At 33.5% G+C, this 24,358-nt stretch overlaps 2 protein-coding genes across 2 annotated transcripts; one reads left to right on the top strand and one right to left on the bottom strand.

The window, feature by feature from the left end:
- Positions 1–761: 761 nt before the first annotated feature.
- On the top strand, positions 762–24,358 carry LOC129798670 (dymeclin). The gene is made up of 8 exons (XM_055841939.1): positions 762–1,109; positions 1,179–1,691; positions 5,704–6,026; positions 10,516–10,688; positions 19,024–19,149; positions 19,214–19,376; positions 19,478–19,932; positions 23,791–24,358. Exons 1-8 carry the CDS (start codon positions 967–969, stop codon positions 23,944–23,946), a joined length of 2,052 nt encoding a protein of 683 aa, XP_055697914.1. The 5' UTR covers positions 762–966; the 3' UTR covers positions 23,947–24,358.
- Positions 10,889–14,777, bottom strand: LOC129798671 (adult-specific cuticular protein ACP-20-like). Its single transcript, XM_055841941.1, has 3 exons — positions 14,656–14,777; positions 11,445–11,570; positions 10,889–11,366 (listed from the first exon to the last, which is right to left on the bottom strand). The coding sequence occupies exons 1-3, from the start codon at positions 14,668–14,670 to the stop codon at positions 11,121–11,123; spliced, it is 387 nt and encodes a 128-aa protein (XP_055697916.1). The 5' UTR covers positions 14,671–14,777; the 3' UTR covers positions 10,889–11,120.

Raw genomic sequence — 24,358 nt, 5'->3', positions numbered from 1 at the left:
GTCCACACCACACCGTTAACCGAATTTCTTGAATGGCCGAAGAAAATAATTGTTGAGAGAAAAAATTATAAGAGGGCAGAAGGACAACTATCCCTAGCCAATGGAGTTTGAGAATAAAAAGGAAAAAGAAGAGAAAGGGAAGAAAAATAGAGAAAAAGAGGTGAAGAAAATGCAGCGGCTTCGTAAAAGAGCTATAAAAGAAGAAAAACAAAAATGCCCAAAACGACTGAAAAAACTAAAGGGTTCAAAATAAAAAAAGTATTTTTTCTCATACAATTTTTTGTTTTCTTAAAATTACTGTTCTTAGAAGGTTTTTCCTTCTTTCTCATTATTGTTTTCTAGCCCGTGAACACGTTACGAGCTTTTGAAATTTGAAAAATGAGTGGCCGAATTGAGGAACACTCCACATTTTTAAAACATTTTAATTTTCTAGTAATATAAAATTATTTTTTCTCCAAATTAAGTGTACAATTAGATGGACTAAAAATCTCTACTACAATTTAGGGTCAAAATACGATCGAATTAGATATCCTTTTTTACAGATTTTTCATGAAACCCATCCTTAAATGGGCGACATAGAGCCCTTATATTATTTTTTTAATAATTGTTTTTACAGAAAAATCATGCTACCCATAGATTTTATTTGTTCATTTCGTTCACTTTTCCAAAAAAAATTTTTCTGAGAAATACCGGATTTTTCAGACTTCTTAGCGCATCATCTTACGTAATGCATATCAATGGTAATACTTGCATGGTCTGCTGGGTACCACTCTGGCAGATGTCAAAAGTGTCAAAACTTATTTACACCGTGGCAAAAATATTCACGTTCTCCTGCAAATTTCGCGTGGATTTTTGTCCTTTTTATGCCCCCTGCAATGGTTATTCTCTGAAGATTTGATCTAGCACATTGTTATCTCAGTTGGGCAATTGATAGTTGGTGCAAGTGATAAGAGTTTGAGCGGTAAAATGGGAGCCAGTGTGAGTCGGCAGGATGATTTCTCGAAAAATGATTTCCTCACAAAATTCGTGGGGAAGGATCATGTTCCTGTGGAGGATTCAATGTTCTGGGAGAGTTTCCTCAAGTTTCACATTGCATTCCCCACAAACAGGTGAGAATGGGACTTCTGAGGGTGTTTCCGGAACATGTCTCCAAGCAGCTTAATCTTGAATCCTTTCAGTCAGGAACAGCTGAGCCTGGACTCTCGTCTAGAGTCCACGTGTCAGAGTTTTATCAGTCACAATTTGCACACGGGAAATCTGGGATCATTGATTTCAGTCTTCCTGAGTAAAGTCACGGAGTTACTGGCTCTGTCGGATCAGGAGAGTACTCTTCATGTCTGGCAGTCCTTCAATGCTCTGTTCATCATTCGATGCCTGGTGAAGTATATCGTAGAGACGGGATCTGAGTACCAGCTTCTGCAGCACTTTGAGGCAGTGCCAATGAGCAAGAAGGAATCTCTGGCAAAGGCGGAGGAGGCTGTGGCAATTGAAGGCAGTTCAGCGGAAGAAACTGTTACTGTGGATGGATCCAAGTTTGAATCCTTCCTCGAGGCAATTGTTAATATTATCGTTGTTATTCCCGTGAAGGATTTCACTTATCATTTGCATCTTGAGGCCGTCAACAATTTGATCACGCTTCTCTCCGTTCATCTCTATTCTTCCCAGTCCACGGAAAAATCCACAATTTACAGGTAAGGAGAAAATTTACAGGATGGCCCAATTGAAAGACCGGGGAAAATTGTTTAAGCAATGAAAAAAAAAATAACGGAAAGGCCTATTCATTAGCCAAGACATCCATCATTTTTCGGGCCATTCGCCTTTTGAGCTAGCCAAAGCACAAACCTTTTTTCGGGTTTTGGTTTATAATTCCACATTTGCAATTAGGGTAAAATGAGGTAATTTTGAACCATTTACAATTTGGGACACTTGAGATTTTCTCACTGTATCAGATGAGCAAAGAGAAAACAAAGACCGCAAAATAGAAGACAAGAACGATTAAGAAGAACAGGAACTGCTTTTCTTGCTTTTGAATCTCTAAAATAGTGAGAAAATCTCAAATGTCCCAAATTGTAAATTGTTCCAAATTACCCCATTTTACTCTAATTGCAAACGTGGAATTATAAACCAAAACCCGAAAAAAGGTTTGTGCCTTGGCTAGCTCAAAACGCGAATGGCCCGAAAAATGGTAGATGTCCTGGCTAATGAATAGGCCTTTCCGTTATTTTTTTCATGCAAAAGAAACCCAATCGTAAAGAAACTAAATTTAACGATAAATGTATTTTTTCTTTCTTAATTTTCTTTTGATTCTTTTTCATTTTATTTGTTTAGAAATCACATTATCTGTGATCGCAGCGACGCCTCAAAAATTTCGGTCGTTGATCTCAGTGACTGACCCAAAAAAAAATAGTTCAACTGAAAGAATACTCTTATATTAAAATTTGTTCTTTTGATTAAAAATATAATTTCTCCATTTAATTCAAGCGCGTTCTCATGATTATTGGTTGAAATTATTACTTTATCGCTGATACCGACACCCGAAAAATTCCGTCGTTGATCACAGCGACTAAGCCGAAACAAGGTTGCTGTCTTGGCTATATGTCGCTGATCACAGCGACGTGCCCGGATGTGTATCGCTAAGATTAACGGAAAAATGATTTTTCACGAAATTAAAATCCAAATGCACTTGAACTGTAAAGAAATTAATTGAAAAATGTGATATTTTTAATCAAAAGAATTAATTCAAATGTAATTCCGTGTAGAAAAATGAATTGGAATTTTTTTTTCTTTCGGGTGTCGTTGAGATTAACGGAAAAGTGAATTTTCATGAAATAAAAATGCAAATGCACTCGAATTAGAAAGAAATTAATTAAGTAGTGATATTTTTAGTCAAAGGAATTAATTAAAATATAATTTTGTATAGAAGATCGCATTAAAATAATTTTTTCGGGCGCGTCGCTGTGATCAGCGACAGATAGCCAAGACAGCAACCTTTTTCGGCTCAGTCGCTGTGATCAGCGACAGAATTTTTCGAGTGTCGCTGTCGTCACAGATTAAGTGATTTCTAAACAGTTAAAATGAAAAAGATATTGAATCAAAAGAAAATTAACAAGGAAAAATAAAAAAAAGTACTTATCGTTAAATTTTTGCGATTGAGTTCAAACAGAAGTAGATTTAGATTCTCCAATAGTGTCTTGGATAAAAGGTGAATGGAACCCTGTTTGCAAAAAAAGTCGTTCATGTTCGAAGAATTCAAATTCAATTTCGAATTTTTATTCTAAATTTTCGAACAAGGTGGGGAAAATTTATCAAATATCACACTAAAAAGCTGGCAAAAGAGTTACTCAGTGATAATGGAGTGATTAAATGGGGCAAGAACAGTAAACGTCGTTGTTCTGCTTTTTTACTCATAACAATATGAAGACCATCACATTTTGACATTTGAGCACCTCGAAATTCGAACAGGATGTACCTCAGCCACCTTGCGGAATTATCAAGAAGTGAGAAAGTCTCTTTTTTGGATCTTCAAATAGATTTTCGAATTTTTCAAGATTACTTCTGTACAGAAATGCCTATTCGTTAGACAAGACACTCACCATTTCTCGGGTAATGCGCCTTTTGGGCTAGCCAAGACAAACCATTTGTCGGCTTACAGCCTTTCGGGTGAGACAAAACACAAACCTTTTTGGGGTACATTTCTGCTAACTTCAAGTACGTACTTCATGATTTAATCGAGGATCTGATTAATCGAAAAATCGATTTTCAAAATTTCGATGTCGAATATCTCGGAACTTCCATTTTCAATTTTGATAAAATTTTCTTATATTGTAGCTGAGGTCAAGAGCTTTCCAACGGTGGGTCGTACTTTGCCCTCGCTCTACCATGACCCGATCTATAATCGAAAATGTCTCGACCGGATCATATCTTCGGTGTTTATGACGCGATTTCGCTAAAATTTTAATATTTTGTAACTGAGATCTAGATCTTCTGACATTAATAAATCTTCTGACAATTTTGCAAAGATTTTTTGACATAAAAGTTTCAATATTGAAGAAAATCGTCCAGTGTGTAGGCAATTATTGCAATATCTGTTTCAATATGGTTTCTTTTTTTTCAATATTTTATTTCATTATTTTGAATGGCTACACACTAGGCCAAATAATGTCAATAAAAATTTTAAAAGTCACATTGAAATGGACTTTCAAAGAAATTGTAAACATCATTGATTTGATATTTTCTTCAATATTTTTTAATGGTCAGGAATCTTCTTTGCTCAGAACTTCATAAAACTGTCACAAAACACATCCAAGATCAAAATCCAAGTCAGGACACATATTTTCCTGCTTCCTCCAGAAAATGCCAGATTCTTGGAATTTCGCTGTACATTTTGTCAAATCTTCCCAAGAATCTGGGCTTGTTTAGCACTTCCCAACTGCTTCCTCCAGGAAATCACAGTTCCTCTGGAATTTTGTTGTACACTCAGAATACCCAAGTTGGTCAGAATATTTCTGTTGATTTCTCCAGCAAATCATAGATCTTCTGGGATTTTCTTGCGTATTTTATCAAATATGCCCAGAATAATAAAGTTGGTTAGAAGATTCCTCCAGCTTCTTCCAGGAAATCGCAGATCTCCTGGAATTTTCTTCTGTATTTTAGCAAGAACACCCGACATACCCAAGTTGGTCAGAGGATTTCTCCTGGTTTCTCCAAGAAATCACACGTCTTCTGGGATTTTCTTTTGTATTTTGTCAAGCACACCCAAGATACCCAAGTTGGTCAGTGGATTTCTCCTGGTTCCTCCAGGAAATCACAGATCTTCCGGAATTTCCAGGATTTTCTTCTGTATTTTGTCAAAAAACACCCAAAATACCCAAGTTGGTCCTGGAGGTACCAGGAGAAATCTTCTGACCAACTTGAGCATTCTGGGCGTACTTGACAAAATACAAAACAATGGGTATTTTGGGTGTTCTTGACAAAATACAGAAGAAAATCCCGGAAGATCTGTGATTTCCTGGAGGAATCAGGAGAAATCTTCTGGCCAACTTAAGTACTTTGGGTGTTTTTGGTAAAATACACAAGAAAATCCCGGAAGATCTGTGATTTCCTGGAGGAATCAGGAGTAATCTTCTGACCAACATGAGTATTCCGGGCGTATTTGATAAAAGATACAACAAAATCCTAGAAGATCTGAGATTTGCTGGAGGAAGTAGGGGAGAAATATTGAAAAAGATGGGTTTCTGGGAAGAATTCAGCAGAATATACAGCAGAATCTCTGATTCTGTATACGATGATATTCTGAGATGTCTTCCTGGTCATAAACATCTTAGTTCCAAGAGTTTTTTGATGTTTGAAAGGAACTGAATCTCTGACTAGAATTGTATTTTAATAAGTTGTAATATTGAAGTCGATTTCTTCAGTGATTAGGCAAATATTGAAATATTGGTTTCAATATTTGCTTCAATATAGAAGTTTTATTTCAATGTCACTTTGAAATGCTATTATTGCAATAATTTGCCTAGTCTGTAGACAGCTTTACTGTCGAAATTGACCGGACTCTATCTCTAATGTTCATTAACCGATTTCTATGAACTTGTTTTTCTTTTGTTGGCCTTCGAACTTCAAAATCGAATTCGAAAACTCAAAATCGAATTTGAAAATTCGATGTTGACTTGATTTTTCAAACCCATCTTTTTCGTCTCTTTGAAGGGCAATTTACAAGTGTCAGCATGGAAATACTTTGATGAGCGCTCTTTTGCATTTCGTGAGTCGAAAAACGCAGATTCCTCAGTCAATGTTTGGCTTCAGTTCCGGGGGATCTTTTGTATTTGGCATTGCTGAATCTCTGTGGTCCATGTTGACTTTTCGGAAGTCCCAGGATGTCCTGGCCACTACGGACTTGGCCAATACATTCAGGGAACAATTTCCACTGGCAAATCAGAGTCTTCTGCTGATCCTCATCCTCACAAATCACCACACATCCAAGGAGAACCTATACCGATACAGTCTCTTCAACTGCGCCAATGCTTCAGGTGAGAAAATTAATTAACTAATCGCATTGTTCTTCATTTTTAACCCTCCTCATATCTCACTTTCGCTCTCCTTTCGCGTAACACCTTCATACTCTTTTTTTTTTTTTACAAGCTCATTGTCCAATTAGAGGCAAATTGAATTTTTACCGAGATATTGAGTAACAATGAGTGCAAAATGTCCAATTTTGAGGCAGAGGTAATTCTTGTTAAATCCACGGCTGATCTACCAAGGCTAAGAGGTTCATTGGCGGAGCAATTTGTCTTTCACAAAAGAGGATTACTTTTTTTTCGGGCTTACACAAATATTTTTTCTATTTTCTTAGTGAATTTACAAATAAAAGATTAAGAGTTATTTTTCTCATTTTTAATTAAATAAATTGCAGCATTTTTAAATAACTTCAATTGAAAACAACTAATAAAAAATATTGCATTAATTTTAATCGAATATATTTCCTGCTTGAAAAATTTTATAATTTATTTGATGAGTCTTTTTAATTTATAGCGCATTCGTGAAGAATTTAAACTGCTAATAAAATCACTTGTGACTTTGTAAGCTTCAATCTAAACTCTAAATCATTTTATTATTTAAGAGAGAAACAATTTTTAACATTTTTCGTGTTTCATTATTCCTTCAAATATGATTTTAATGCAATTGTAGCCGTAATATAGGCAAAACCAATTTTTCTGGTTTTTAGTACTTGGGTGATCATAGCTTCGATTCTACTGAAACGATTTAACTCTTTATTAGGAAAAGATAAAGGCCTTTGACCGGCAATTCTTTAGAATCCTAGCACTATTTTCTCCCGGACGGCTAGTCTTCCCGTTGGCACTTGAAGAACGTTGCTAGAGCTAACCTGTGAGTTACCCCTTCGGGGAGGGTATCGTTAGGGTTCTGGAGAAACCTCTAGCGGCCAAGGCGTTCATCTACGCGATTGCCTTTATGGCTTCGCATTTGCAGATTCCCTGACGGATCTAATAAGAACTTGTAAAGTTTGTTGATCTACCACCAGGGGCGCTGTATCCTCAAATCTCTAGATTAATTTACAATAAATTAATTTTGTTGGTAAATTGATCATTACAAAAATCGTAGTTTTTGCCTGATTTTAGACCAGAAAGTATATTTTTCAATGTGAAAGCGTTTTTCTTCCAATAAATGGCTCGGTAGTTTTAAAAATTCGTCTCTTTTATTTTCAAAGTTTCACAACTAATTGGAAAATTTTCAAATTTGTCAGGAATTCCAAGGCCGTTCCATCGAACCCAAACTTACCCCAATCAAATAAAAAATAAGCCTCCTAAAATAAATTCTTATTTTTAAACTTGAAAAACTGTTCTTATGCCTCCGGGAATACCTTTTAAGGCGTCTACACATTGGGAGCAATTTTCGTCAAAAATTGAGTTTTTGACAGAAATTTGACGTTTCCCCCTACAACGCTGCAGGGAATTTCCTTCAAAAAAGCAATTTTTGACAAAAATTGCTCCCAATGTGTAGAGGCTATTAGATCGGTAAAATTTCATGAAATAAAAATTCGCGACCTTATCTTTCTAAAAAGATTTGCATAAGTTTATCTTTTTCTTTCGGACTCAAAATTGGACTGAACTAAATTTAATTTGGTATGATGTTCAAAAGAAGAAGAAGAGTGCTAATTTCCTCTCTTTCCTACTCTATAAGCCTCCTTTTCTTTCATTTCTCCTCTTCTTATATGAAATGTGTAAGCGAGAGTAAAAAAGAGAATACGTCTCACAGTAGGATAGACAGAGATAGCAGTATTTTTCCGCAAATAGATTTTAATGGACTTTATTTTCAATAAATTATTGTAAATAAACGAATTAAGACAGAAAATTTAAACTAAAAGGAAATGAAAGAATATTAAATTCTCTAATTTTTAGGCATAGTAATTGGTGCATTAAATGTTCTATTTAAGTTAGAGAATTATTAAAAGATTGAAAAAACACAGAAATATGCACAATTTTGGGCGGACTTTTTCAAAAAATCTTCAAAAAATATACTTTACTTTCATCGTAAGTTGTTGATATCTTTACAAGAGTTATAGAGGATGAAATTATGCGTCATTATAGCTTTATACGACTACCACCGGATAATTAGGACCGGGGATATAAATTTTTGAATTTTAGAAAACAGCGAAAAACTAGAAATGCATATTTAAAAAAATCTAGACATGACCCGGACACACTGATTTCAGATTTGAGACCCTTAAATGATCCTCTAACAAGTTTTGGCACTCTCGTCAAGGCACCCACAACGTGTCGCACAGTGTATACAAGTTGTTGTTTTTCCTAGATTTTAAGATAGAAAATAAATTTTCAATGTTAAAGGGTGTTCTTTTATAAATAAATATCTCACCTTTCTTGAAAGTACATTCTTTTTTTTACAGAAGTAGTGGGTATGACTATTGCACTTAACAGGTTCTTTACCGGTTTACAACCAATTTAGGACTTTTCAGACTTCACATAAATTCCAAGACCGTTTCAATGAAGCCAAACTTTGCCCAATCGGTTGAGAAATAAGCCTCCTAAAGTCATTTGCATTTTTGAACTTGAAAAAATTGTATGAGGAATTATAGGGGAATGTCAGCAATGCAGGTGTAGTTAGTACGCAGTAAATCTTCAAACAATGCGAGTTTTCACTTTGTTTTCAATGAGCTAGTTTCTTACGAGATTTATCTAGACGTCACATGCAATGATTCCTGCCAATTTCCGCCATTTGCTTTTTGGTACCAACCTTGTAACAAAATTTCAAGTGGGAGCGACTTTGTTGACACATGGCAACGCAGGAGAATGCTTTCAGTAAACTTTTTACTGTTTTTCCTGACGAACTAGGGTAATTGTCCTAATTCAAAACCATTTCCAGACGCTTTAACTTTGACAGAAGATTCAACACATTAAGTTCATAATTTTTTCTGAAGAGAATTACTTAAATTTGCTCCTTGACTCTTCTAGAATGTTACTGTTAAGTGAAAATTCTTCAAATATAATTTCAAAACTTCTTAAATACAAGAAAAATACGCGAGTGTAAAATGCTTCTATTGGGAACAAATTAATCCAAATGGAGACAAGGGAAAGTTTCTAATTGGAGACAAACAGTGTATAAGTGAAAGCGCGACGAAAAGCTTCCAAAATTTTGTCAAGTTGCTCTCGTTGATGCTCTTGAGTGTAGGATTTGTTCTTATTCTTGGTATTTTCTCCTTTTCCCTCTAAAACAATAAGAAAATCTCTCCAAAAAAAATTATATTTTCGGGGTTTCCTATTGAAGCATTTGCAGACACTTCAGAAAAACCCTTTTTGTTCACGAAATAGGTAATTATTTCATTTGAAAACTTCCTTGAAAAATTAGCCAGAAATATGACATAAATGTTAAACAAACCGAATAAACAACAGTCACTCTATTGTGTTTTTCATTGGAAAATATGGTCGATCGATGAAAAATTTAATTGTGAAAAGGTACACTTTTAATTTTTCTGAGAAATTAAAAAAATAAAATTTGCGAAAATGAATGGATTTTCGCTTTATTTGGAGTAAAATTAACTAAGTAATGAAACTGTGGTATAGAAAATATATGAATATAGTAATTTAATACTGTATTTATCGTGAAAATAGTGACGTTTCCATTTGGAATAGCGAAAAATTTCCATTTGGAGCAGGTTTTGAATTAGCTTTATTTACCCTAGCTCTGCGAAAACAGAGAGAAAGTTCGCATCGTTCATTGCATGTGAACCATGCATATATTGCTTTATAATCCCTAAGAACAATTTTTCAAGTTTGAAAATTAAAAAGAATTCAGGAGGCTTATTTCTCAATCGATTTGGGTAAGTTTGGCTTCGTTGGAACGGTCTTGGAATTCCTGACCAGTCTAAACCGGTTTTAATTGGTTTTAACCGGTTTTGAACCGGTAATAATCCGATACCCATTTCGATTGAATTTTAATATCATTTAAGTCACAGTTTAAAGTTTTATTCAAGCTGGAAGGCTTTGCCACCCCTTTTCTTTACTGTTTTTACTTCTTCTGGCCAATTCCTTAAAAATGAATTAATTGTCTCCAAAATCAATCTTTTACACTTTCTTCTTATGTAATTTTTTTTTAATGTAAATTTTACAGACCTTTATTAGGGCTTTGAAGTTGCAAATGTGTGAAAATGTTGCGATAAATCAATTAGAAAGGGTTTTTCTCTGCTGCATTTTGTTGCATTTGTGGAAAAAGCATGAGCAAGATAGTGAGAGTATGATAAATAGCAGTGAATAATTGGAAAATAAATTAATTGAATAATGTGGTTGGCGTTTGAAATTATTTTATGTGATGTATTAATTAACATGAAACCATTTTGTTGATATACTTTAATAAAATAATCAATATTTGATACCACAATTTTAAATATTGGAGTAAGGGCAGGGTTTTTTCCCAATTTTCCTCTGGTTTTTTTTATAAATTTGTAATTGGGAACTTTGGGGCTTTTTTTGGGATTTTTTGTTGCAGAAGCTGATCAGTCCAAGGAACCAATAAGTTTCAAAATTGACTTTTCCATCTTGTACAACACCCTCTGCCAAATAATCACGATAGATCAGGCTACATTGTTGCTGTACTTGCTGCTGCACCGTAATCAGCGATTCTACAAGTTTGTAATGGCTCAACCGGATTTACAAAATCTCGTAAGTCGATTAATGCTCTTCTTTTTTTCTGTTTTGTTTTTTTTGGCTGTTTCCTTTGCAATATTTTCCTTCTTCCCCTTTTTTTGTTGGGGAAATATTTGGTGTGTTCTGTCGGAAATGTTACAGTTGAAGGAGTATTTTTTTTTCCAAGTGGATACAATTGCATAATCCAAAAGATATTCAATGAAATTAAATCATTAGTTAAAATCCTCTTATGTTTATTGACTTTGGTTACACGGAATGCACAAGAATCAATTAAATTGTTTTTCACATGATTGAATTTGGAGAAGAGAAGATTTTAGTGAGGAATGGGAAGTAGTTTTTTTGTTAGAAGCGAATGAATTAGGTTTGAGTTGAAGTGAAGGTCGAAGTTCCAGGAAGAAGATGAAGGGAGAGAAATGGACATGCTATTCATTTCCTAAGAAATATGGCCTAGTATCCTCCTTCGTGGTGATGATGATGACCATAGGGATGATCGGCATGTCCGACTCTCTTCACGACAGCGTTGAAACCGTTGATTTTGTCAGCGGTGTATTCCACAATACGCTTCGTACCATCGGCTTCCTGGAAGGAGTAGGCTCCCTTCACCACGTGCCCATCAGAGTGTTCCCACGCATCTTTGTTGTCCCCAGTGTGGAAGTCCTTAACTCCGTATTCGTACTTGTAGGGGGATGGGGCCTTTTGCGAGAAAAAAAGAAAATAAGAGGGAAAGCGTTAAAGAGGGATAAATTGGATCCTAATTAATTCTCCGTTTACATGATAGTGCTCCTCTTCGTGATGGTAGTCTCCACCATGGTGATGACTGTTGTGATTAGCGTAGCTCTCGGCATGACCGGGGTAAGCGGCAACGGCAGCAACGATGACAATCAGACAGAAAGCACTCTGAATTTATTCCAGAATAGAGAGAAAAAATCCAATTTTATTGGTCGAAAACGAAGAAAAAAGTGATTGATATGTAATCCCTTGATTTTGAGATACATATTGGCCAACCCCTCCCCAATTATTTTTGCTTATGTTTTCCATATGTTTCTAGCGAGCCGAAAAAACTTTTAAGTTTATTAGCTGTTTTCTGTCATTGTAGAATGAATTAGCAAAAAATACAAATACAAAATAAAATCCAATTTAATAACGAAGACGCAACCGAAAACCCTAAATTGTCAACCTACGTAGTTTTGGAGATATCTCGTGAAATGTGTACGAAAACAGGGAAAAAATACACTTAAACCGGTCTCATTTTTCCGAGATAATGTCATTCCCTTTGAAGCAATTCTTAAGACGGAAAACATTTTTTTTTATTTGAAACGCAATTGAAATGTAGAAAAAACAAAAATAATAAAAACAATAAATAAAATAATAAACTTTTAAAGAACTTCAAGGCTTAACAAAAGTTCAAAATCGGAAGTAAAAGAGTTTAAATTGAAGGACGAAATATAGACTGAAATACCTCTACAATTATGCAAAATGCGTGAGACCATTCCTTCAAGAAGTTGATCATCAAATTCGGTTTGAAAGAACTTGAAATATGCGAAATTGTTCAAGAACGATTTAGACTGTTTGGACTGGACTATCAAAATCGATTTCATCGTACATTGAAAAATTTCAAACTGAAACGTTTTTGAAACGTTCTTGAAAATTGGAAAGGTGTGCAAGACCTTTCATTTCCGCTTTGTAACATCAAATACGGTCTGAGAGGATTTCCGGAACTTCAAATGGGAAGAACGGTTTTGAAGCTTTATAATCGGTCTAATACGATTTTGAAAAATTTGAAATGTTCTTGAAAATCGGAGGAGCGTGCAAGACCTTTCCTTTCCGCTTTATAACATCAAAATCGGTCTAATAGAACTTCTCAAAACTTGGATTGAGAAGAAAAGATTAAGAAGCTTTACAAGATCGTTCAATTACGCTTTCGATCTTTAAAATCGGTTTGATCTTACATTGAAAACTTTGAAATATTCTTAAACATTTGTGAGGTGTACGAGACCTTTTATTTGCCATTTGTAGGATGTAAATAGGTCTGATTCTTCAATTACTCTTTAAATCAGTAAAATCAGTCTGATAGAACTTTGAAAAATTTCAAATGGTTTTGAAAATTGAAGGGATGTACAAGATCTTTCACTACCGCTTTCTAACATCAAAATCGGTCTGATAGGATTTCCGGGAATTTGAAATGAGAAGACAAGTTTTGAAGCTTCACGCGATTTTTCAATTACGCTTTAGATCATCAAAAGCTGTCTGATCGTACATTGAAAAATTTGAAACGTTCTTGAAACTTTTAGAAGGAATATGAGAAATTTTGTTTGCGCTTTGTAGCATCAAAATCGGTCTGATGGGATTTCCAAAAGCTTGAAATGAGAAGAAAAGTTTTAAAGCTTTATTAGATTCTTCAATTACGCTTCAGATCACCAAAATTGGCGATCGTGCATTGGAAAATATCAAATGTTCTTGAAAATTGGGAAGTTCTACAAGACCTTTCCTTTCCGCTTCTAACATCAAAATCGGTCTGATAGGATTTCCGGGTCTTTGAAATAAAAAGAAAACTTTTAAAACTATGAGATTCTCCTCTAGCGGTCTTGATTATCAAATTCGGTCTGATAGACATAGAAATGAGAAAAAATGTGAAGTTGTCCAAAATCGTTCAATCAGCCTTGGATCATCAAAATCGGTCTCATCGTGCATTGCGAAAATGGAAATATTTTTCAAAATTAAAGAGGTGTACAGGACGGTTAATCTACACTTTTTAACATCAAAATCGGTGTGATAGGATTTCCGGGTATTTGAAATATAAAGAAAAGTTTTAAAACTATGAGATTCTTCACTCGCGGTCTTGATTATTAAATTCGGTCTGATAGAACTTGAAATGAGAAAAAATGTGAAGTTGTCTAAAATGTTTCAATTAGCCTTGGATCATTGAAATCGGTCTCATCGTGCATTGCGAGAATGAAAATGTTTTGAAAATTAGAGAGATGTACAGGACCGTTAATATACGCTTTTTATCATCAAAATCGGTCGGATAGGATGTTCGGGTGCTTCAAATGAAAAGGAAAGTTTTAAAGCTTTATGAGATGTTTCATTTACGCTTTTGATTTATCAAGTTCAGTTTGATAGAACGTTGAAAACTTGAACACAAAAAAATTGTAAAACTGCATGATAGCGTTTACATGCATTTTTTATAATTAAAATCGGTCTCTTTGAACGTTAAGAAACTTGAGACAAGAAGAAAAGTTCAGAAAATCATCAAATTCGGTTAGAGAGAAAGCAAAGGTCTTAGGTTTTGTATTTCGTAAACTTTTCCCCTTACAATTCGGATTCAAAGCTAGGTACGTTTTTCAAATAAACAACCTTGAAATTTTATCAATTGTCTTTTCGACTTTAGCGCCTCTCGATCGTTATTAAAGTGCTGAAGACTGCGGAGAACTTAAGGAAGAAATTGGAAAGAGTTTTGTCAGTTTTTATCGCGAAATTGTTCAAGAAACTCAAGGAGGAGTGGAAGGGTTTGAGGCTTCAGACTTCAGATGGCGGAAGCTTTGTACCACTCGATTCTATCCTATATTTCTTAATTAATCTCACCCAGAGCCTTCTTCAGAAAATTTTAGGACTAGATATTAAAATTCGGCATGGGTCAGATTGATTAAGGACGATAGGAATAAATCAAGTGGTACGAAACTTCAGTCATCCGAAGCTTCAAAACCTTTTTTCAAGGGTTATCAATGTTCAAGAATTTTGTTTTCTTTCTTGCCGATTTTGGCAAGATTGGTTTCACTTGAAAGGTCTTAAGTTTCCCGAAAAGCTTAAACCGGTCCGACCAAGTATTGAATCGGTAATGGACCGGTAATGTTTTTTTTTCTCAAATCGGTTATTAATTTTAATCGGTTATAAACTAATGCACTTTTAAAGAGCAAATGATTTTGCAGAGAATTTGAATTCTTCCGAATTAATTCCCATAACACAATTTGTTATTTCACTCAACCTTGAAGAATTGCATGGTGATGGATGATTTTTTTTTAAACTGTCGGTCTGATATGAAATATCACTACTCGAATGAGTCTGGTAAAACACTCCAATGGATGGATTGAAGGCACGAGGTGAACTGATTTCTTAGCGCCCACGATTGGGCTTTTATACTTTAGAAGAAGGCCCACAAAAGAGAGTCGGGCGGTCATCCATTGAAAGCGCAATTTGAAGCATTTTTAAAAAGAAAAAAACACCTTTCCTCTCTTTCTCTACCATAAGCAGACAAATTAGACAGCATTGTTACATATTACTTAATATTATTAGGGAAATTAATTTGATTATTAATTAGGAGTGACGGTGCGGGGGAAAGTAAAACAATTTTGGAATAGCTTTTTCTGGGCCAAACATTCCAACTAGGGATTTTTCTAACATTTAATTGGGGCATATTGGCAGAAATTATGAACGCTTAGGAAGATCAGTAATTAACTATATGCAATGTTGTTAGAAATTTCAAATTTTATTGAGCTATAAAAGAAATTAAATTTTGTGATTTTGTTTTGCTTCAGATCTTTTACTTCTTAATCTCAGTCTTTGGTGTTTTTATAAATTTTATTACTGATCAAGATTTAAAATAATCCAGTTTTTTCTTTCATTAACATGTGCTTTTTTTAATAAATTAACAGAAATGCTTTATTTAGCCAGATGAGCTAGACCGAATAATCTTGGCAATTAATGTGAAACTTTTAATCAACTCTGGCGAATAAATAATAAAAACAGACTATTTAAAATTACTCATATTTTGCGTAGCGAAAATCATAAACATCGTTTTGTCATAAACATTGAAATAATTTGTAGAATTTTATTAATATTATTAATAAAATATTAATTCACAATGTATTATTCTTTTAAAGAAAGCAAAGTTTGTGAAGTAAAAAATGGCAATTATTTCTTAAAGAAACTGAGGTTGAAAAATTAGATAAAAAAACTTCTCTAAATTGCATATTTCTTAACCATTTTGCTTTAAATTGGTTTCAATTGAAAGGTCTTTGAATCCTAAAACAGTATTAATAGGTTTCAATCGTTATTAAATCGATAAATTAGTTTTTTAAGTAATTAAACCATTTGGTGAAGAAAAAAAGCGAAGGTGCATCCCAGAAAAACGGAGATGATTATTGAAACCCAAAAATACGTTCAAGAAACACGGAAACGTTACTTGAAGACCAGAAACGTCTTTAGAAATGCAAAAACTTATTTAAAAAAGTGAGAACGGTTTTAGAAAGTATCAAATTTCTTACACGGAAACGTTTTTAGAATTTTGGAAGAGCATCCAAGAAACAGAAATGTTGCTTGAAAACTAGAAAGACTAGAAACGTTTTCAGAAACACAGAAACGCGTCAAAGAAAAAACGCTAAAACGGTTTTATAAATATTCAAATTGTTCTAAGAAACCCGGAAACGTTTTTAGAATTTCGAAAGTGCATAAAAAAAAAAAATAAATTTTGCTTCAAAACCAGAAACATTTTTAGAAATGCAGAAACGCATCAAAGAACGCTAAAACGATTATACATTCAAATTTATCTAAACCCGAAAACGTTTTTGGAATTTCGGAAGTGCATCCAATGTAAACAGAAATGTTGTTTGGAAATCAGAAACGCATCGAAGAAAGAACGCTAAAACGGTTTTATAAATATTCAATTGCATCGAAGTCACACGGAAACATTTTAAAGAGTACGAAAACGTTTTGAGGAACGTTCAAATGCATCTGACTCCAAAACACATGAAAATTCATTTATTTTATTTATTTGTTTGTTTATTTGGCTTTTGAGATATAAATCTCTTGAAGAGATAGTGTAGTAGCAGAGAAAAGTGAAGAGAAGTCACAAACGTCCACCGCCGTCTTAGCATTGGAAGGAAAACTGATCCTGCAAATGCTTGCAATATGGAAAATATTGCAAGACTTCAAAAGATTGCAAGAAAACGTTTCCAGAATACGGAATCGTCTTATGAAGTACGAAAACGTTTCTGAATTCTCGAAAACGTGTTCAAGAAACACTGAAAGACTATTAAATACGCGGGAATGTATTTAAAGAATGTGAAAACGTTGTTAGAGATGTGGAAGTGAATTCAATGAATATGGAAAGATTTTCAGAAGCTCAGAAACGTCTTCAAAGAACATGAAGAGTTTGTAGAAACGGAGAAGCGCATTGAAGAAATGCGGAAATATGCCTGAGGAACGGAAATGTTTTTACAAACACAGAAATAGATCCAATAAATTAGGAATCTTCTCAATAAACTTGTTCAAGAACCACGAAAACGGTTTTATACACGCATAGAGACATCCAAAGAATGCAAGAACGTTTTTAGAAATGTGGAAATGAATTAAATAAATACGGATAAATTATTTAAACTCAGAAACGTGTCCAATAGAACACGAAAAGTTTTTAGAAACGCAGAAACGCATTCAAGAAGACGTTTTTAAACACAGAAACAGATCCAAGAAATATGGAATCATCTCAAAAAATAAGAAAATGTATTTAAGAAACACGAAAACTGTTTTAGATACCCAAAAGGACATTCTAAGAACGCGGAAACGTTTTTTTTTTAAATTCTGAAACGCGGAAACATTTTTAAAAATATAGTAACTCATCCAAAAAACGGTCTAAGAAACGTGTGTTTTTGGTTTATCGGATTTCGTGATGCGAAAAGTGGGTTTCTCGGTTTTCACGATGCAATTTTTGGGTTTCTAGGGTTTTGCGATGCAGAAATTGGGTTTCGGGTTTCGCGATGCAGAAATTGGGTTTTTCCGGTTTCGTGATGCAGAAATTGGATTTGTCGGACAATTAACGAGGGTTTCTCAATATGAGTTACCTCTTGAGAAAATTACAAGAAATGTAAAACCGTGTTTAGAAAAACAGAAATGCGTCCAAAGATTAAACATTATTAAAATCGCAGAATTGTAATTTTTCACCTTTCAGAAACAGAAAAATCAGAAACACCATGCAAGGGAACCTCATTTTTTTTACTAATCGCTACAACTTGTAGTTCAATAAGAGATTTCTTAGGTTTTGTTTTTCATTCCTAGAATTTAATGCATATCAGGAAGGTGATTGTTTTTTATATACATAACTTGAATGCTTTTCTTCCAGTGCATAAAACTACAAAAATATTTTAAAATATTTGAAGTGAAAATATTTGAGGCTTTGCCAATCAAAATGTGCCACTTTTCTTTGGTCAGGCTTAACATAACCTCCAATTTTAAAGCAACATCTTAGGTCCGATTTTCTGATGTAAAAATAGGTTATCTTCATAAGATAACATTTTAGTGTATGTTCTGCCGAAGAAATCATGGTTATGTTGAACCTAACCTAAAATATTTCAACGAAATGATGTAAATTCTAAAGAAATTGAAATTCTATTTGTTCAATTTTAAGATTTTAAAGGCAAATAAAACCATCTGATTTACTGTAATAATAATTGCAGACGTTATTTAAACCTAAGTGAAATGTCCCTTTAAAAAATTTTTAACAATAAGTACACGATAAGTAAATTTACGAGAATCACTTTTCAAAAAATTGGTCGATTTTTGAGGTTAGATTGAACATTCTTAATGTACCATTAAGAAAATGTGATTCAGTATTATTATTGCTTGACCTTAAAAAGAGAGCTGTTAAAGTGAGTTCCGCTCAGAATTTTTCGGGGCCGAAAAAAAGTCTGCGAATTAACTCCAGTGGCACAGTAAAATTGCATTATCTGCAGGAGATATCTTTGGGATAAGTTATGGAAACGCCGTGATGTATACAAGACATTTTCGGCACTGATTTTTCAGCCTATTTTCAGCGCCAACAATTCATCAGAAATGTATGTCAAAGTTACCGCGTGAAAAAAAATTGCATGCATTTAGGGGCATATCAAAAATTATTTTATAAATGAGCTCCCAATAGTAGGCAAATCATATCAAATTCTTTCAGTCCGTTTTCACTTAAGCCGGAACTCCCTGTTTATAGTCGACTTATATTATATCTTGTCACCGCTCTGGAGCTTAAACGGTAAAAGATATCGACTTCCGGTCTTCGATGACCCCCATTAAAAAACATTATCTCCAGACGGTTTTTCTTTACAATTTCATGAATACTTTAAAAATTACTTCCCAGATTTCATAGGTTTTTTTAGGGTAATTTTCAAGATCGTGCTAAGTATAAAGATCTTGAATTTTTTAGGTTAGATCTAACATTACCTAAAATTTTTCGATTTAATTTATTGATACGTTTATTGATGAAATCAGAAAATGACACCTTAAAATGTAAGGAATATTTTGCAGGACTCCAAAGCTGTAATTTTAATTTCCTTCTTCGTGGTGTCAGTCTTTCATTTTTATGATGTTTTAGGTGATACCTATCCTGCAAACCCTTTACCATGCTCCGGACAGCACTTCGCATCATATCTACATGTCACTGATAATTCTGCTAATTCTGAGCGAAGATGACGGATTCAACAAGAGTGTCCATCAAATTGTAAGTCCTATTACTATCTACAAATCCATCTAAATTGAAACTAATTGTGCGAGCTTATTTGCAGATGCTCAAAACTATCAGTTGGTACACGGAGCGTTCAATTTCGGAAATTTCGCTGGGAGGGCTGCTCGTGCTCGTGGTAATTCGCACCATTCAGTACAACATGCTGAAGATGCGTGATAAATATTTGCACACAAACTGCTTGGCTGCTCTTGCAAATATGTCAGGTGATTTGGCGGGAAAATCCTTTGTGTACATTTAGCTCGGGGGGCGGGGTTTGTTTGGGATTAATGGGTTGCTCATTTTGTGTGAATTTCCTTTTGTCCAGGACAATTTCGGTATTTGCATCCATATGTGGCCCAGCGAATGGTGAGTTTGTTCGAGACGCTGGCTAAGAAGCATTCACGCCTCGATAATTTGCTCAAGCAGCCGGCAAATGGTGTGAGTCTCGATGTACAGACGTCAAAGGAGGAAATGCTACAGGATCTTGGGGTTCTTGAGGAGGTACTGAGGATGGTGCTGGAGATTCTCAATTCGTGCCTGTCCCATCAACTTCTCTATTGTCCCAATTTGGTCTACACGCTCTTGTACAAGAAGCACGTGTTTGAAAACTTCCGGTCACATCATGCCTTTCAGGATATCATCCAGAACATCGACATGGTAGTGGGATTCTTCTCGTCGCGCCTGCAGAGAGTCCAGGAACAGCGTGGAGAATTGGGCGTCAATGAGGTTCTCGAAGTCATTTCCAAGGGTGCTAGTCAGTGGTCCAGTGATAGACTGAGGGTAAGTTTGCTTTTTTTTGTTAATTTTTTTCAGGATCTTTACTTCGAAATTGCAGGAAAATATTTCAGGTATTCTTGTACTAAAAAAATGGTCTCTTGATCTTCCCGTGTCTTCTGCAAAAATTATTCTATTGACTTAAAGCGAGGAATATTTATTCTCTTCGAGTTATTGCATTGAAAAAAATATCAATATGAGGTGTACTAAAAAATGCCTTAGGAATTTTTAGAACATTACTGATTTTATAAGTTTCCTACGTTTGGCAAATCTTGAATGTGGAAAATAATATTTCTACTTGAAAATATTTCAGAATTGCATTTCAGTGTTTTTAGTACAAGAGTGTGCTAAATCTTCTGAGCAAGTATTGTACTAAAATAATCTTGTAAGACTAATATTATTTGTATTATTTTGTACAAAGGGGATCTAAAAATGTACTAGCTAATATAAGATTGCAAACAAGATAATGTGTACTAAAATTTTAGTACTTATAATTCTTGTTCAAGAAGTTTAAAAAAAAAATAAAGAAAATCTTTAGGTAGAATTCCAGGTTTGATCTAGCTGCTTTCTTTTTAGGTCCTTGGTATTATTTTAGTACATGTACTAAAATTTATAAAAGGGCTGAAATATTGCAACTGATTAATTTAGCAAAACAAATCTTAATTAATGATATTTGATGTCCGGTAAAATCTGGGAAATAGTCGCGCTATTATGTAATTGCAGTAGGGGCAAGCTCGCTACCTTTGGGCAACTCAAGATTCAGACGACTAATTTTTTCAATGTTTCTAGTGGATTTGACTCATGGAAATTTGAGAAATTGGACCAGTTATTACAATATGATATTACAATGGGTCAAATTCATTATAAACATATTTTAAAAAAAGAAGTTGTTCGAAGCTTGAGTCGTCCGAAGGTACCATATCTTTCCCTACCGCTATAAATGATCGGGGACGCAATTCAGAAGTGCTTCTAGGCATGACTGATAGCCCTAGTCTCACTCCTGGCTATACATTTTTTCTTTTAAGAAAAATAGCAAAATTTCAGTGATTTTAGTACTTCAAAAACGACTTTATTGAAGAAAGTAACTCTGAAGAAATGTAACTGATCTACTTAAAATACTGGAATATTAATATTTCTCGTAAAAATGTACTCGTAGTGAGACTGTAGCTACTAGTCATGACTAGAAGCACTTTCGAAATAAACCCCAGGAAACCTTCAACCGTTCGAAAAGAAGTTGTGGAGTTTTAGGTATCGTTAAAATATTTATTTATTACCTGTTAAAAGCCATTTTTCATAAAATTATATGTATTTTGAAAAAATCAAATCTTTACTGAAAAAATTAAATACCATTTTTCACATTGAATTCTGTTTCGTAGCGAAATAATAGAATTGTCCATGATTTTTTATTTATGTTCCATTCGGGTGAAAATCAAGATGGCGGCATAACAATAAATTTTTCTTTAGAAATAAATTTTAAATTTTCTACTAAACAACTTAAAGGATAGTAAAGAATCTGGTATCGATGAAAAGGTCTTGAAATTTCCTATGATTCCATGTTTTTCAGATTTTCTACTCTGAAAGAAAAGTTTTGTGGTGATGTTAGAATACGAAATTGGTTAACTGGTTGTTTTTTTTAGGTTTTTGCTTTGTTATTTCGTCATTTGTTAAATTGGTAGCCAACTAAATCTTCTTAAAAATTGACCAGAAGAACGATTTTGGGCAAAAATTTTGAAAGGTTTTGTCACATCTTTAAGAAAACATCCCTTCTCAAACTTTTCAATTTGGAAAAAAAATTGGGTAAATTTTAAGAAAAACCAAAAAACATGGTTTTGGAGGGGAAGGAGGGGGGTTAGGTGAAAAAATTTCTAAGACACTTTTTATCTGACATGATCTCTTTACAAACATTTCTCTGTTCTTTTACAAACATTCGTTTGTAAGTGTTTGTAGCCAAGTAACAAATTTTTTCGTGATATTTTGCCAGCCGCTTCGTAATGTTTTGCCAGATACACAAAAAATTACGAACAAATAGCAAAATATTACAAATAAATTTGAAATTTGTGAAGGGACATTTAAAGAACAAATGCTTGTGGAAAAATAAAAAAACAAAAATGCTACGAACAATGTTTACGAGAAAAAGTCACTTACAAACTTTTATAAACAATTTTTAGATTTTTTCGACACAGAAAAAAAATGTCGTAAAATTGTTTGTCGATGTTTGTGAGTGAATTCTTACTGGGGACTTATAAAATGTTGGTAAATTGTATAATCCACTAAAATGTTCGTAAATATTTGTACGATTTTCACAAACATTGTTCGTAACTTGATAACTTGACGAACATTTTTTGTTCTTTTACAGACATTTGTTCGTAAACACACAAAAAATGTTTGTAAAATTTTGTCGTTTGTAAAGTTTTGTCAGATGAACAAAAATGTACGAACAAATGTTTGTAAAATAACAAGAAATGTTCATCTAGTGATCATCTTACGAAAAATGTTTGTGACAAAAGTACAAACATTTACGAACTTTTTAGTGGATTGTACGATTTCCGAGCAATTTGTAAGTTCTCAAGGAATTTACAAACATTGACAAACAATTTCTCGAAATATATTTTCATTTGTAAATCGTTTGTAAATGTTTGTAAAGATTAGAGGAGATTTATAAGACCCTTATGAAGCGTTTGACTCACTAACAAGTTCGTAAAAGTTTATAAGACACTTTTTCTCGCAAATATTGTTAGTAACATTTTTGTCTTTCCAACGAACATTTGTTTGCTAAATGATCCTATAAAATATTAAAATTATTCGTAAAATTTTGTCATTTGTTCGTAAATTTTTGACAGGCAAACAAAAAGGTACGAACAAGTAAAAGAACAAGAAATGTTCGTCAAGTGATCATCTTACGAACAATGTTTGTAAGAAAAGTACAAACTTTTACGAACTTTTTTGTTGGTTATGAGAATTGCGAGCAATTCTTAAGTTCCGTATTGACAAACATTTACGAACTATTTTACGAAATATTTTTTTTCTGTGCAGGAGGAATATTTAACGATTAAATGTAAAAGAAAAAGTAAGAGAAAAAGTATCTGACAAACTTTTACAAACTATGAATCAAATGTGTACTTATTTTTTGTTGGCAATCATCAGTATTTTAGCATTAACCAGAACTAAGGCATAAATTAATTTACATAATTAAAAGATTTTTTATAAAGCATTTGAGAGATTAAAAACCTGTGACGGTTTGTTCTAAAACTCAGTGAATTTTTGGGTCAATAATCTAAGATCAGTAAAAGTTATATTCCATCTAATTTTAATAATTTTTTATGTAATGTTTGGAATGCAATTGTTTACATACCATTAAAGTCATGTTTAGTTGCAATAAATTCGATAATTTTTGCATTATTATCACAAATAGACTATAAAATGGATTATTTTTTGTGAATAATTGCACTTTATTACGATTTTTCGATGCAATAGCTTAAAGCAGAAATTGATGGAAAATATTAAAGTTGAGTGAATCTCAGTCAAAACCAATTGAATTCAGATGTTACTGAAATTTGCAACATGTTACTCAATTAATTATCATTACTTCATTATTAATTAGACACCAATGGTATCAATAGCCGCAATTAATTGATATCATAATCTCATATGATGTTACAGAGGTAATTCCGTTTATTTTGCTTAAAAAAAATAATTAAATAAATAGACTTGTACAATGTTGCATTGGATTGATATGCGAAGAAAACACGGGAATTCCAAGAAAGTGTTTTTAATTCAATGGAAATGGTTTTTCTGCGATTTTGAGCATAAAAGTTCCTGGATAAGAAACCAAATATTTCATCGAAAATCTTGTTGTCAATATAGAAATTCCCTGACTTGAAGTTCAAGTATGTGGAAGAAAATGAGCCACAGGAATTCTTCATTCCGTACGTTTGGACACTGGTCAGTAAATGTGGCTGTATTCATTTTAGCTCCGAGTCCATGAAAGGCATTATCACAGAAACAATTGTTAATTGTTAACACGAGAAAGTACATCTCAATATTATTTTTTTGTTTGTAAATTTTCGCATTAGAAAATGGATAACATTTAAATAAAAAAAATTGTGAAAATGATACTAAAGAATTTGCAAAATTCGAGCCAAGAATTTTATTAAAAAAAAAAGAGAATAACTTTTCAATGGAGGAATCTTTTTCTAAATAAAAAAACAATGTCTGCTATTTAAAATGCCAGACAGAGGATAATTCCTGCGCTGAGAAAATTATAAAATGATTTTATTGGCTTAAAAAAAATCGCTATCACGCAAATAAAATTGCAAGTCTAAACACCATCTAAAAAAAAGCAGGATAGAATTTTGAATATGATAATAATAGAAATAAAAGCCGATATATTTAGTGGAGATACTTCAATAAATTATTTTTACTAAAAAATAAA

This window comes from Phlebotomus papatasi, chromosome 1 (assembly GCF_024763615.1).
Source record: "Phlebotomus papatasi isolate M1 chromosome 1, Ppap_2.1, whole genome shotgun sequence".
Classification (NCBI taxonomy): Eukaryota; Metazoa; Arthropoda; class Insecta; order Diptera; family Psychodidae; genus Phlebotomus; species Phlebotomus papatasi.
This window is presented reverse-complemented; position numbering and strand designations above follow the sequence as displayed.